Source organism: Megalops cyprinoides, chromosome 10 (genome assembly GCF_013368585.1).
Source record: "Megalops cyprinoides isolate fMegCyp1 chromosome 10, fMegCyp1.pri, whole genome shotgun sequence".
Lineage (NCBI taxonomy): Eukaryota > Metazoa > Chordata > Actinopteri > Elopiformes > Megalopidae > Megalops > Megalops cyprinoides.
The window spans coordinates 8,068,149-8,082,559 of NC_050592.1; the positions used below are offsets into that span (position 1 = coordinate 8,068,149).

The following is a 14,411-nucleotide window of genomic DNA, read 5'->3' on the forward strand; positions in this document are numbered from 1 at the left end:
ACCTGACTAGAAAAAGGAAGCCAAATGGACTCCCATACATCCATCACTAGATCACAGAATCCAAAACACATCACGATGCTACACATACCATAAACGGCAAGTATGCCGTACGCTTACAGACAGCATAAGGGAACAGAGAGACATTGCTGTCCATCTGAGCTACTACAGTACACTAATGAACATCAACACTGTGGTTTAATGCAAGTGAGATGGTGAGGGGGATGTAGAGGAAGGAGGGTGGTGTTTCTGAACACCAAACCATGAGTAACCAATAGGAGAGCAGGAACAGGAAGGACAGACAGACAGGCGTTCGGGCACGCCCTCCGCCCCGGCACTCACCAGACCCCGCTGACGCAGCGCGTGGACAGGGCCCGGGGCATGATCTCGGAGCCCTGCTGCATGAACCCCCCCACCGGGAACCACAGGCTGTTGCCCAGGGTGTACTGGTTCTCCAGCATGTCCCTGCGCTCCCGCAGGCACGGGTGCGGGTTGTACCACTCGTACGGGCTGAGCCTGAGAGAGGGGGGGACCAGGATCAACCAACTCAGGTTGCAGCAGGTGTCATGGCCACCAGTAATGGCCCCAGCATTTACCACACTGAACGTTTGAGAACAAAAGTTACAAAAAGCACTGTATCTGTATGTTTTCACCACACGCTATCATTTTTATTAGTCGATTGGTCAGAACTTGAGTTTTAACGTACATGTATATACAGGTCTTGTTCGATTATTACACATTACTGTTGTTTACCAGATGCGCTCATCCAGAGTGGCTTACATAGGTTACAGTTTCTACATGTTATCCATTTATACAGCTTGATATTTACTGAGCCAATAATGGGATAAGTACCTTGCCCAAGGGTACAGCAGCAGTGCCCCAGCAGGGAATCAAACCCGCAACCTTTCAGTGACGAGCCTAGCTCTTTACAACTATGGTACACTGCCCACCCATTATATTATCCTGTTGGTTTCTATAGTTTCTTATATAGCTCTGTAGATGTATGCACAGGTATGTATATTTATCATTGTAGCCATAAGTAAGCGTATGTGCTGGTGTGAGTGTCAATGCAGGAAAATGCCTGCAAGGTGTGGCTGTTACCTGGCAGCCAGGAAGAGCACACAGCTGACAGCCAGGTAGGCCAGCAGCATGAAGAGCCACACAGCTGGAGAGAAGGGGTCCAGGAAGGAGAAGTAGCCTGGCTTCCGCCCCTACGAGGCCAAACACAGGGGGGTTGTGTTAGTGCAGGTCAGGTCCCACTGCAGTTCATCATCTGGCCACAAGAGGGCAGCAGTCTTCACCGGTTCTCAGTACCACTATTAATCTGTGAACTGATGATAACTACAAAGAATTATAAGTTCAGCTTTGGGTTTTATCTGTACGACTCCAGGTGTCACACTGACACTCTAAAGCAGCTCTTTCTTGACACCATAACTTTCTGTCTCACACGCTCCCTCTCTCTCTTACCAGGTGGACTCTGTACAAGATGCTGATGCCAAGGGTCATGAAGGGTTTTGAGAAGTCGATAACTTTCTCCCTCTCTGACGTGATGGTGAAGCCCGCCACGGCCAAATCCGCTTTCTGCGAGAGCGACAGGCAGAGAGAGAGAGAGTGAGAGGGCCAGGAGAGGAGGAGGAAAAGTAAAAAAAAAAAAAAAAAAAAAAAAAAAAGGTGCAGGGGAGGGTGAACAGGAGGGAAAGGGGGGGGAAAGAGGGAGGTGCAGAATAGTCCTAATAGTCCTTGCGCCCGAGTTGGGAGCCACGTCTGCAGAACAACACCCCAGACACCTCTCATATACTTTAATCACAGTGTAATTGATTAACAGGGGAAGCTAATTACTCCGTTTCATCAGGCCTCCCGTGCCAGGAGAGCGGCGTTGGGCGCACTCGGTGCGCTCGGCGCCACACAGAGACCGCCGCGCCATAATTGAAGTTTACCGCCGCATAATTACTTAGCCGGCTTCGCTCATTTACTCCCTTAACAAGTCCATCGCATGTGTGTGGCGCGCGAGTCCGTCTCCGAGGAGTCGAGACGTTCCACACGGCGAACGCGACAGATAGCGGGGGGTGTGGGGGGGATGGGGGGGTGGTGAATTTGGGTAATTACCCTGTTAATGAGCTCTCCCACCATCCCAGTCCAGGAGCCGTTGGGCTCGGGGGCCCCGTACAGCCCGTCGTCGACCAGCTTAATCTTGAAGGAGAACTTGAGGATGTCGGCGATCTCACGCAGCATGTCTACGCAGAAGCCCTCGTACTGGTCGTTGCCCTGGAAGTCCTGGTAGTTGCCCTTGCGCATCACATACGGGTTCTCCTGCAGGCACAGAGCACGGGTGGGGGGGAGTGGGGGGGTGGGCTGGGTTACAGACACAGCTACTGCACCCTGTCCTCCACCAATCAGCAGCCTGCAACTGCCACCCCCCCCCCCCCCCCAACCAGGGCCGGCCACCAAGAGCTTACCAATATGGTGGTGACGATGAGGGTCTTGTTGGCCAGTGTCTCTGAGACGTTGATGTCCAGGGTTGTGGAGTTCATGGCCAGTGTGTTGTTGGAGTACCAGATCCCAATCTAACGGTGAGAGGAGGAGGAGACAACAGGGTTATATGTGAGAGACTAAAAAATGTAGGAAAAGAAACTGGCTAAAAACCATCCACAGTGATATATCAGACTGTCACATATTAACAGATAATCCCGTCACATACCTGCCCTCTGCCCCCTCCCACAGTACCAAAATACCCATAAGCTCCCTGCGACCCCTCCTGTAACCTCTGACCTCTTTGTGACCTCCTCTGTGTTTCTCCAGAATACGCAGCGTGTAGTTGGTCCTCTGGCCCTTGCTGTTGAACTCCACTCTCCCTGTCAGGCCATCATACTCCACCTGTGAGAAAGATGGAGGGACAGTGATTCACACTGACAGACTGGAGCGGCCTGACAGTGAAAGAGTCAGAGAGACTGAGCTGGGAGAGACAGAGAGAGACAGACAGATGAAACGAGAGAAAGACGGGCTAAATGAGCGGAAAACAGAAGCACGATAAAACAATCCGCGGGAGAGAAGGCCAGGGGAGAGGGGGAAAACCTGCAGAGGGTGAGTGATGGGGGCTGACAAAAAGACACATAAGAAACGGAAATGCAGGCAGAGATAGTGAGGCACAAACAGTGAGACACAGACTCACAGATACAGGAGACGGAGACCGATTCAGACAAGAGACAGAGAGACATGGGGAGACAAAAACGGATAGGCAAAAGTACAGACTGACAGGTAGATAGGGGTGAGAAAGAGAGAAAAAAAACGCCTGATGTAGATACCATGAGACTTGGAGACTACAAACACAGCGGTTGGAGAACTGGGGAAATGCAATGAGACAATGCTGGTACCAGACAAAGGGAGTTACCATACAGACACAAAGCACTACGGTAGGCACACACCCAGACACCCAGAGCAAGAGAAACACAGACAGGACTAAGAGACCGGTCGGAGACACGGAGGGAAAACACAGACGTGTGAGGATCAGCAGGCACAATTAGGCACCAGAAGTGCTGAATGAGACACTGTCAGGCACAGGACAGATTAACAGACACAGACACACCAGCATCGACTATGGGCTTCAGACAGACACACAGACAGAGCAGCGCTCACCACTGCGTTCCTGACAGACTCACAGACAGAAGACAGAGCAGTACTGACTATGCACTCCTGACAGACTCACAGACAGATCAGCGCTGCCCATCTGTACCTGACAGACTCACAGACACAGACAGACAGACAGAGCAGCACTGACCCTATGCTGCTGGCAGACTCACAGACAGACAGAGCAGCACTGACCCTACGCTGCTGGCAGACTCACAGACAGACAGAGCAGCACTGACCCTACGCTGCTGGCAGACTCACAGACAGACAGAGCAGCACTGACCATGCGCAGGTAGTTCATGAGGCTGGTGCCGTGCTGCCAGATCTGGGGCGAGGTGCAGCTGAGGGGCTTCACCCCGATCTCCTGGCTGCGGTTCAGCTCCCTCACCGCACCCACCACCACGTGCACCGCGTCGAACATCAGGGCGGAGGACAGCTGCAGTTTGGGGTGCAGGAGGGTACAGGTGTAAGGTCTCATGAGTGACTGAGTGAGTGAGTGATAGAGTGAATGACTGAGTGAGTGAAAGGTCTCAGAGCAGTATAATTATGAATTTTAAGTACAATGACAGCGTAGACAACCTTGACAATGCAGCAGAGATGAGTGAGTGGGTGAGTGATAGAGTAAATGGCCGAGTGAGTGAATGAGCGAGTGAGTAAGTGAGTGAGTGAGTGAGTGATTGAGTGAGTGAGTGGGTGAGTGATTGAGTGAGTGAATGACTGAGTGAGTGAATGGCTGAGTGAGTGAATGGATGAGTGAGTGAGTGAGTGAGTGAATGAGTGAGTGGGTGAGTGAGTGATTGAGTGAATGGGTGAGTGAGTGATTGAGTGAGTGGGTGAGTGAATGAGTGAGGGAGTGAGGTCTGTCTCACTCATGTCACATTTGATGAGTGACTGCTCCAGGACAGGGCGGCAGACGGGACTCACCGCAGGTCCAGGATAGGGGTTGAGGTCACACCCCTCCCTCCAGGACAGATTTAAACTCCTGATGAACTCCAGGTAGAACGGATGGCTGGTGTTGAACATGGAGAAGCCCACAATGTTCGACTGGTCGTCCACAATATCATCTAACCTGAGAAGGGGGAAGTCCTAGGGGGGCAGGGAGAGGGAGAAAGAGTGTTACAGGCTGACAGACCACTACAGTGTACAATACTATTTAGTGTATAATGCAATACTATTGAGTGTACAATACTGAATTCCTTCCTATTTTCTTTTTCTATGGCGGTTTCTTTGCTTCTCTCAATTTGTCAGCATCATGTCTAGTATTTGCACTGTATTATTAAAGGTGGAATGACATACTAGAATTATTTTATTTTATTTTAAACACACATAATCAAAGGTTTATTGCCTTGTGGTTTCAGTTTTTTATTTTAGCATTTTTCCCCTTTTCAGCATATGAACCACAGCTGCTAAATAATACATGGATAACATCAATGGCTTCTTCAGTCTAGAAGCACAGAGAACAGCCACACAAGCCAGCTATTCATCTCAGTAAAAGAACGGACAAGGCCATGTTGCTAGCTCGCTCATCAAATCATTAATTTTAGGAAACACAGATATAAAAATGGTCAGATTTCAATAAACAGCTAGTGCTTTGACAACCAAAGGGATCAGAGAAGGGAATGTAGTTGTAGAAATTATACTGTATATGTTTGTTTAACATCATGCTTAACTTGACCTTGTCAAGTAGCGAAATTAGCAAGTTAGCTAAATGGCAGCTGCTGGGCATGTTACTGCTTAGGTACTGTTGCCCTTCACTGCACCTTAAGCTACATTTAAACCATGTTGTACTGTTAGGGTCTACCAAGCTGTTACATACAATACAAATTTAAGGTGTCGCTATTCATTTCTGTTGGGAGTATTTAAACTGCTGCGCTACCGAACAATTCACTGAAGTCACACGCTTTGCCTGCCACACACATAAGTTTTTGCAAAGATTTTTTCGAACGAAAATAACGCAATCTGGGGCAAGCCTTCCAATCAATGACCTGTAGTGCTGACAAATGAATCCTACATTTAAAAGTGTTTCATTTCCTCTTTAATACACAGTGACTAATGGCCCCCTCATCGGTTTCTGCCGAGGTCCCTGCGCGTTGGAGCAGGGGCAGATGGAGGCGAGGTGGGTGGCGGGGGACTCCTACCATGGTGGTGAGGATGTACTTGTAAAATGCTGATGTCATCCCCAACTCCGAGGCCTGGGGAGGATGGGGAAAGAGAGAGAGGGAGAGAGAGAGGGATAGAGAGATGAACATAATTACCCCTCTTTGAGCCACTGCAGCCGTGGCTGACCTTTCCGTCTCAGGCAGATAAAGACAGGTAACAGCTCCATTTACCGGCACACCTGGCAGGCTGACATGCCACATGACCCCTATTTCATAGCCGTGTCGCTCTGAACACTCACTGAACATTACAGTCTGCTCACATGTTCCAATTACCACCAAAAGAGGTGTTCCAAGGGTCTAGACTGTCAAATGACTGCCTGGCGCGGCATTGTTGGCATTTAGTAACACCCTACTCCGTTCTCCCAGTCTACACTTGCCATAACTTGCATAAAAACTGACTGAAATATCCAGCGACCTGAATCAAGGAGGTGACCGCGATATTGATTTTGGTCATTCAGCACAGCGTAGGTGACAAAAATGTCACACCTTTCCCTTTGATCTACATCTATGAAGAAGCAGAAGGCAGTTTTCAGAGTGGTGAGGCACACCGCCCCTGCCGCCATTGTAAATGGCAGTGATGCAGTCAGCAGCTGCCGTTCTGGCGCCGGGACAAAAGGCTCCAAGGGGTGAGGCTGACCTTTCTTAGGATGAGATAGGAGACGGAGGCGTTGGCGTCGATGATGATGGTGGCCACCTTGTCGTCCCGGATCTCCTTCAGCAAGGGGGTGGGGTCCAGGTTGTCGTCCAGCATCCTGATGGACAGCGTCTCCCTGGAGATGAGGAAGCGTCGCACCAGCTCCTCCAATCGCAGTAGGCCTGGGGCAGAGTGAAATACAAGGGGAGGAGTTGTGGGGCTTGCTCTTTAATTAAGAAGCTTAAATGAACTGAAATGTAAATAAGACACTTGGCCTCTTGGGAACCTGAGTGAAAGGGGGGTGGGGTTGGGGGGGGGCATCGCCCTGTTTCTCAGAGAACGAGCCTGTAAGCAGTGTGGTAATCACTGAACCCAGCCAAAAAGTTTAATTAGTTTGAAGCGGAAAAAAATCAATGCTCTTTTTCCAGCCACATCCATCTAATAAGGCTGCATAATGAAATCAAAGCATTGTGACCTGTACTTAACCAGAGGAGGAAACCTTTGATAATTCCTCTAACCACAGCTGCAAATCTGAGGACATTCTTACACTGTGAACTTTGCCCCTCCCCACTCAGTAAAGCCACCTGACAGCAGTTGGGCAAACCCTTTCATTTTATGACAATAAAGATTCGACATTCAAAATCTCCTGGAGGCAGCCATCCTCTTGTAAAACAGCAGTAGCTGTCACTATTGTTAGTGAGATGACACCGATTGAATCCCTGGGAGGTGATGTACGTCTGTTTTTTTATAGAAAAATCCCTCTAGGCAGAGCTAATTTATTAGACATTTGAGGCAATTACAGCACACCACCATTTTGTGTAACCTGACAGAGACTGGCTTTTCACACGGTCCCCCACTACTAGAGCTCTGTCCTAAATTCTGGTCAAGGCTCAGTTTACCCGTCTCTAATTCTACCTCAACCAATAACCAACATGTGAAGAAACCTGAAAATGATTGTGTATTCAGGGGAAGAATCTACACTATATGGACAAAAGTATTTGGCCACACCTGTTTTTCAGGGTTTGGGCTAGGCCCCTTATCTCCAGTGAAGGGCAATCATGCTTCAGCATACCAAGACATTTTGGACAATGCTATGCTTCCAACTTTGTGGCAACAGTTTGAGGAAGGCCCTTTTCTATTCCAACATGACTGTGCCCCAGTGCACAAAGCAAGGACTATAAAGACATGGTTTGATGAGGTCAGAGTGGAAGAACTTGACTGGCCTGCACAGAGCCCTGACCTCAACCCCATCGAGCACCTTTGGGATGAACTGGAATGGAGATTGCGAGCCAGGCCTTCTCATCCAACATCAGTGCCTGACCTCATAAATGCTCTACAGAATGAATGGGCACAAATTCCCACAGACACACTCCAAAATCTTGTGGAAATCTTTCCAAGAGTGGAAGCTGTTATAACTGCAAAAGGGGGACCAACTCCATATTAAAGTATATGTATTTGAATACAATGTCATTACAGTCCCTGTTGGTGTAATGGTCAGGCGTCCGAATACTTTTGTCCATGTAGTGTACTTACACCTGGCCTTCAGATGCGATTAAAATGTATTTAAATTTGAAAAAATAAGTGAAGTTCATTCATTTGAGGACAGTTAACAGTGGAGTGAGTGCAAAATATATTCAAACAGCTGCTTCACACATTTTGTTGGCGTCTTGCAAATGTTTGGTACATCACACTACCCCTCTTGAAAATCTGTTCACCATCTACTCCAACAGAACATCATAATATCAATTCTAACACCAGGTCAGAACCATAACTCTTCCTCCAGCAGTATTACCACCACCAACAAGCGAATTCGAAAGGCAGATTGCAACAAGTATTCCACCGCCATGGCAACCCTTTCTCAACCAATACGCTGCCAACTAGGTCAAAGCCACAGGGTGCTCCATCCTACACTCATGCAAGAATCAAATCCAAATTTAGACTCACCTGGAAACAAAAAAACAACAATCACGGAGCTCTTATGCCCTTCCCAGTCAAAGCAAGCCTGCCGCAGCCCGTCTCAAAAACCGTGCAGAATGCTCTGTGTGGGTGTGTTTGTATTTTGTGAAGTTTTATCACAGTGCGCATTTATTTAATGAAAGGAAAATTTCTCTTCCACTGTATTTACAGATTTTTTGACATTCCCCTTTATAGTTTGTATGTTTTTTTTTCATGCACCTTGGAAGACCTGTAAAACAGCGCTAGTATGAAGAATTGAGCTTTGTTGTCTGTGGCCAGCAATACAGCACCATCATGCTGTATCAAACAATATAGAGTGATTACAGAGTGTCTACGCCTACAGCTAATTCAACACGAACATGGTACATTATTTTTGCCTGTGAACATTCAGTGGGATACAGTCCAGCCACTGATAGGCACAGGGTTAAAGTGTGAACAGTGGCTACAGCCCGGAGAACAGAGAACATGAAATAGGACTTGGCTCAGAGCAGGCGACCAGCCGAGCGAGTAACCAGCAAATTATGTCAGCGCGGTCTGAGAAGAGGTGCACAATAGGCACTCACACTCTGCCTTGGCACAGACCAGACTAGCCGATGGGTAGCTGAAGGAGCGGAGGATGGCCCCCACGGCGAGGCTGAGGTCCTCGTTGCTAGGGTACAGGCTGACTGAGGCGAAGCGCAGGTATGGAAGCCTGGGGGTCTCTTCAGGACCGATCTTCACATGAGGGATCTGAGACGGGTTGGGGGTAGGGGATTGGGTGGGGGTGGGGGGTTGGGGGGGTTTGGGGAGATTGGGGGGGGGGTAGATTGAAAACAGGTGTAAGGCAGGGAGAGTGAGGGACAAGAAGCAGAGGAGAAAAAAGAAGACAGAGGTGCAGAGGATGGAGAGAGAGCGAGAGGATGGGTAGGGGGAGAGTAACAGGTGGAGGTTTCGGAGAGGGTTGGAGAAAGAGAGAGGGTAACGGGGGTAAACAAGTGACATTACATAAAAGTGACTGACGGCATCGGAATGAGCAGCAGCGGGAGGCACAGCAGTGACAGATGGGACTCCTCACCTCCTTCTCCCCGCATATGTGACTGACAGTAGAGCCGGAGGCGGGGCTGGAGGCTGGGCCTATGACTGAGACCACGCCTTTCGGTAATATCTGACACACTGAGAGACGAAACGAAAGTGCAAAACAGTCAACGGCGCCTTCGAATCAAATTAAGCTTCCGTTCCTCCGTGCCTGACAATCTGATTACACTAGGACGGGGAAGGCATCTCTGCTCAGTTGCATTGATAAATGCGATACGGATTTAAGCATGACACTATTACATTATATTCATTACATGACATTACATTACATTCATTACATTCATTACATTCACTATTCACTACACTATTACCTATGAATTAGCATCAGTGGAAGGGCTCAATGCTCAATGCAATTCAGACAAAAGACATTCCTCTAACGATCGTCTGTGACGATTCTTAGGTAAATTAAGCATAACTGCAGAGTGCGGAAAGAGCAAAAGCCGAGTACTCACTGGTGTCAGTGGTCTCGTACTGTGAGTCTCTCTGCAGCTCGAAGATGTCCACCTCCACGCGGGCCCTGGCCGGACCCTCCATCACGCTGTTGATGTTCTCCCGGGCCAGAGCGAGAGCCAGCCGCTCCCCTCTCCCACACACCGATTGGTCATCCAGGATGGCCGCTGGGGGGTGGGGGGGGGGGGGGGTGGAGGGGGGGAAGCGCAGGAGAGAGAGAGAGAGAGAGAGAGAGAGAGCAGTTCAGTACACAGGGAGGCACAGTGGCCAGGGCAAACGTGCCCAACAACAAACCTGATCCTCTGTGACACACCGGCACAGCGCTGCAGGTGCCCACTGGAGTCCCGGGGACTGGGGGGGACGGGGACGGGGACAGGGACGGGACGGTGACCGGCGAGGCCTGGGAGAACTCACCCATTCTGACGGACGACAGCACGGGGGCCTGGCTGTGAGAGGACGGAGCCATGGTCAGTAGCAGGAAGACGAGGTGAATCGACAGCAGCAGCGCTGGCAGAGCCGGCATCTTCTACTGCTCCTCATGGAGAACGGTCTTCTGGCTGCCTGTTCCGCCACCTAGTGGACAGGAGGACCCATCACGCCGCTGCACGCGTTAGCGACGCCACATACAACGAGCGTCATTTTAAGCCAGGCACTGCGAGAATAAAAAAAAAAAAACACCCACGCGAGAAACAAACACACAAGCACACACTGCGCGGAGACGCTCGAACGTGGCTGTCTAAGCTTTATTTAGACTGGCGGTACTCGAATGCAGAGGATGCGGCTTCTGGTTTGAAAGACAGATGGAGAGAGCGAAAGAGAGACTGACGAGCAGCTAAACAGCAGCATCGCACTGGTCTGACTCATAGCGTGCCCTGGCAGTCTGTGAGACAGTAACGGCCTCTTTTTAACCTTTACCCTCTTATCTTAGGGCAGGGTAGTCCAGTCACCAAAGAGTTACAGCCCCTCAGTTAAAGACCTTTCACCTCCGACCTTTTCACACAGGCAGATCGAGCACATTTATCTCACCCCAGGGAATAAGGAAGACTCTCTCCCCCATCACCCCATCCCCCCCCACCCCCCCCCCCACCCCCCCCGCGTCTGTCTCCTTCCCTTCTCTCTCTCCTCCCTCTGCGCCTCCCTCTCCTTCTTTCCCCCTGAGTGAAGCGTCGGTACCCCGCCTGTGTGTCACTGCGCGGGACTGTGATGTCATTCTAGGTCACGCTGTCCCTGATGCAAAGCGTCTCCTAGCGTGAGTCTCCTAATCCTCAATGTGTTCTGAAAGAAAATGCGCTCACGTTCAAATGAGATCGCATCTAAAAATCAGAGGCATAAAATATCAGAACAAACAAACAACAACAACAAAAAAAACAAGATAAGAAATCATCAAGGACTGCGGATAAGAGAAGAAAATGTGTACAACGTCAACAGCCACACAGTACTTCCGATCTCCTGCCCACTCTTCCCTTACTAAAGACGCAACAAAACTGTCTGATGGCGTATTGATCGGGCGAAAATAAACGGTGGACCCACAGGTGCAGTCAATCAAAACAACGGTCATCTGTCAGGAGGGAAACTGCATTCCATGAAATACACCTGATTGGCTATTACCAGCTAGCAGATTACCCCTTATGACCAATCGGATTGGCAAAGACCTCAAATAGCAATCAATGGCAGCTGCAGCCCCTACTATTTCACTGTCAATCATGGCTTACTGACAGTCCAAGAGGGCAGTGATTAGCACACATCCACATTTTTTTTTTGTTTCCTGTGGCCTAACGCAAAATGTGTGAGATATTTGAGGGAAACAGAAGTCTAAGACGATATCAAAATCCACATGTGACCTCAGAGTAAGAGAATATTTTGTATGTGTGTGGGAGATAGAGAAAGAGAGAGGAGAGAGAGGACACGGTCAAAAAAGGTCGAGACAATGGCATGACAAAAAAAAAAAAAAATGGTTCAACAGAGAAAGAACATTAGTCATTTATTTGCATGAATTCTGCATGGTCTCTGTGCCCTATTGTGTTTTGACCTTTTTTAACCTTTCTTCTCTGGGTACAGTCTGTTGGTATCTGGATGTAGACAGGACTGGTCTGAACATTGTTGTATAAGCACTTATTGCGACACCTAATTTTGTTCCCAGCTGTAAGTCACCCCGGGTGCTGGCACTGGTGGAGCATACAAATACATATGCCAAATAAATGAATATTGCGTGTGTGTGAGAGAGAGAGAGAAAGATGGAGACTGGCTGCATGTGCGTGCATGCTGTATACTGTAAGTGTTTGTGCTTGTGCTTGTGATAGAGTGATGTAAGAGCAGGAGTGAGTGTACAGCAGGTGCATGTGTGTTATGTGTGAGAGACAGCATCTGTGTGTGACAGAGAGAGGATGTGTGTGTGTGTGTGTGTTTGTGCTTGTGTTTGTATTGCATGTGCATGAGAGAGTATGAGCATGTGTATTTTGTGTGTGCTGTGCGTATGTATTGTGCGTGAGACAGAGAGTTTGAGAGTTTGTGTGTATGAGAGAGTGTATGTGCAGTGTGTATGTGTTGTGCTTGTGTGTATGAGAGGGAAGGAGTAGGTTGTGTGTGTGTGAGTGTGTTGCGTTTGTATGAGAGAGGGTGTACATATGCGTGTTTGTGTGTATAAGAGAGAGAGGGAGTGTGTGTGTGTGTGAGAGAGAGAGACTGAGAGTGTGAAGGTTTGTGTGTAATGCGTGAGAGCGTGTGTGAGCGCTTGTGTATATGAGAGGGAGAGAGTGCCTGGCTGTGTCGGAGACTTGGCAGCCTGCTTGCGGTGTCTGCAGTGCCTCTATTATGAGAAAGAAAACCGTAAAATCTGTGATCTTAATTATCAACAGAGAGAGAAAGAGAGAGAGGGGGAGAGAGGGAGAGAGGGAGAGAGCAGGAGGCACATATACAGTATGCACCTTTAGGCATTAAGTCAGGAAGAGAGAGGGAAAGAACAGGGGAAAGGGACGAAAGAGAATTAGGGAGAGGAATTAGGGGAAAGAGGGGGTGTCAGAGAGGGGGCGGAGCTTAGAAATCGGAGTGACAGGAGGCAGTGTGGGTGGCGGGGAGGCGGAGGTCCCAGACGATTCATTTGTTTTCGTAAATAACAAGAAAATCTGACAGCAATAATAACAGAAATATGAATCATCCCCATAATTCAATTTTAGACTGGAACAGCATGAATAGTCACGGATTAAAGTATTGTAACCGTCGACCATTATGTAAACTGATTCTTTTATGCACAACGATTAATGGCTTATTGTTCGGCGAAGTATGCGTCTTTAACAATGAAACACTTTGCAGCAGATCGCGGTGTGTTGCTTAAAGCCTTGAGACAGGGAGGACTCCGGTGGGCTGACTGGAGCATCTTGCCGGGAGAGCATGCACAGATCCTGCTAACCTTCTCCTTTCACTGTAGGGCGAATCCGTGAGTGTTCAATAAACTTCAAACGCACATCTTAGCGAGCAGGTCTGCTAGCGCACAGACTCGGCAACGCACACTCACACACAACTTGTCCACCTCCATCTCTCCCTCTTTCCATCTAACTTCTTCTCCCTCTCTCCCCTTTGAGTTGGAGCTGAAGCCCGCAAACGGTGACACTGTTCACTCACAGAAAGGCATTTGTTGTCAAATTGTCAAATGCACACACATCCATACACACACTGTGCTCCACAGTCTGGCACACTGCTGCGCTCGCCTCGCTATTGCCCGTTCACATGCATTTCTGCACTTCCCTGCCACACTGCCTTAATGCCAAACGTCCCTGGCTCTCATCAGTGAATGTTTTTGCTGACAGGTTTTTCAAACCAAAAATAAATAAAAAAAATTTTTTTTTACACCCCCCATCAGTCAAGACATCATTTCTTTTGAAACATGAATACTGACAGAAAGGACAAAATGATTTTTCCATTTTGTCATCACTATGTTAGAGGGGGACTTTTGTCAGCCCCCATCCCCTTCATTGCAGATGCCTCCAGCTTTGAGAAACTGACCAAAACGATAGTTGCAACAAACGTGTGAACAAGAAAGAATTTAACATGGACCACAATCAAGACACGCACACAGGCGCGCGCGCGCACACACACACGCACACACACACACACACACAAGCACAGGGCCTAGACTGAATGACTCAAATGGCATTTGCTCCCTCTTTCTCTCTTGTCTCCTCTATCCTCCGCTCTCCCTCTCATTGTCAGATTTTTTGCTGCCGTGGCAACGGGGAGAGAGCGCGAGCGGGAGAGCGCTGCAGAGCAGGTAAATGAGAGATCAGAGTGTCAGAGCCCAGCGGTGGTGTGAAGCGGGGTGTCTCCGCCGCACGTCCGTTGCATAATTCTGTCACCCACGACTGAGGCTAAAAATGGTCAGCTCCCAGCCATCGCGCCGTTCCAAGTAATGAAGGTTTGCCGAGCGGAGCAGCCGATCTTTTGCAAGGGCAGCGCGCCTGTGTGCGCCTGTTTATTTACCAGCTTATGTGTTACAGCGTTCGGGACCTCAGCCGCTTTGTAGG

General features: G+C 49.0%; 1 protein-coding gene across 1 annotated transcript in view; it reads right to left on the reverse strand.

Moving 5' to 3' along the window:
• The window catches only part of grik5 (glutamate receptor, ionotropic, kainate 5), a 41,381-nt gene that overhangs the window by 6,066 nt on the left and 20,904 nt on the right, over window positions 1–14,411 (reverse strand). The window contains exons 2-15 of the mRNA XM_036538322.1: window positions 10,309–10,467; window positions 9,897–10,061; window positions 9,425–9,522; window positions 8,934–9,099; window positions 6,418–6,596; window positions 5,760–5,813; window positions 4,546–4,707; window positions 3,905–4,057; window positions 2,767–2,871; window positions 2,454–2,561; window positions 2,104–2,307; window positions 1,465–1,578; window positions 1,099–1,208; window positions 340–513 (exon numbers count right to left, since the gene is read on the reverse strand). Coding sequence (XP_036394215.1) covers window positions 340–513; window positions 1,099–1,208; window positions 1,465–1,578; window positions 2,104–2,307; window positions 2,454–2,561; window positions 2,767–2,871; window positions 3,905–4,057; window positions 4,546–4,707; window positions 5,760–5,813; window positions 6,418–6,596; window positions 8,934–9,099; window positions 9,425–9,522; window positions 9,897–10,061; window positions 10,309–10,417 — 1,901 coding nt within the window. The 5' untranslated portion in view covers window positions 10,418–10,467. The remainder of the gene's footprint in view (window positions 1–339; window positions 514–1,098; window positions 1,209–1,464; window positions 1,579–2,103; window positions 2,308–2,453; window positions 2,562–2,766; window positions 2,872–3,904; window positions 4,058–4,545; window positions 4,708–5,759; window positions 5,814–6,417; window positions 6,597–8,933; window positions 9,100–9,424; window positions 9,523–9,896; window positions 10,062–10,308; window positions 10,468–14,411) is intronic.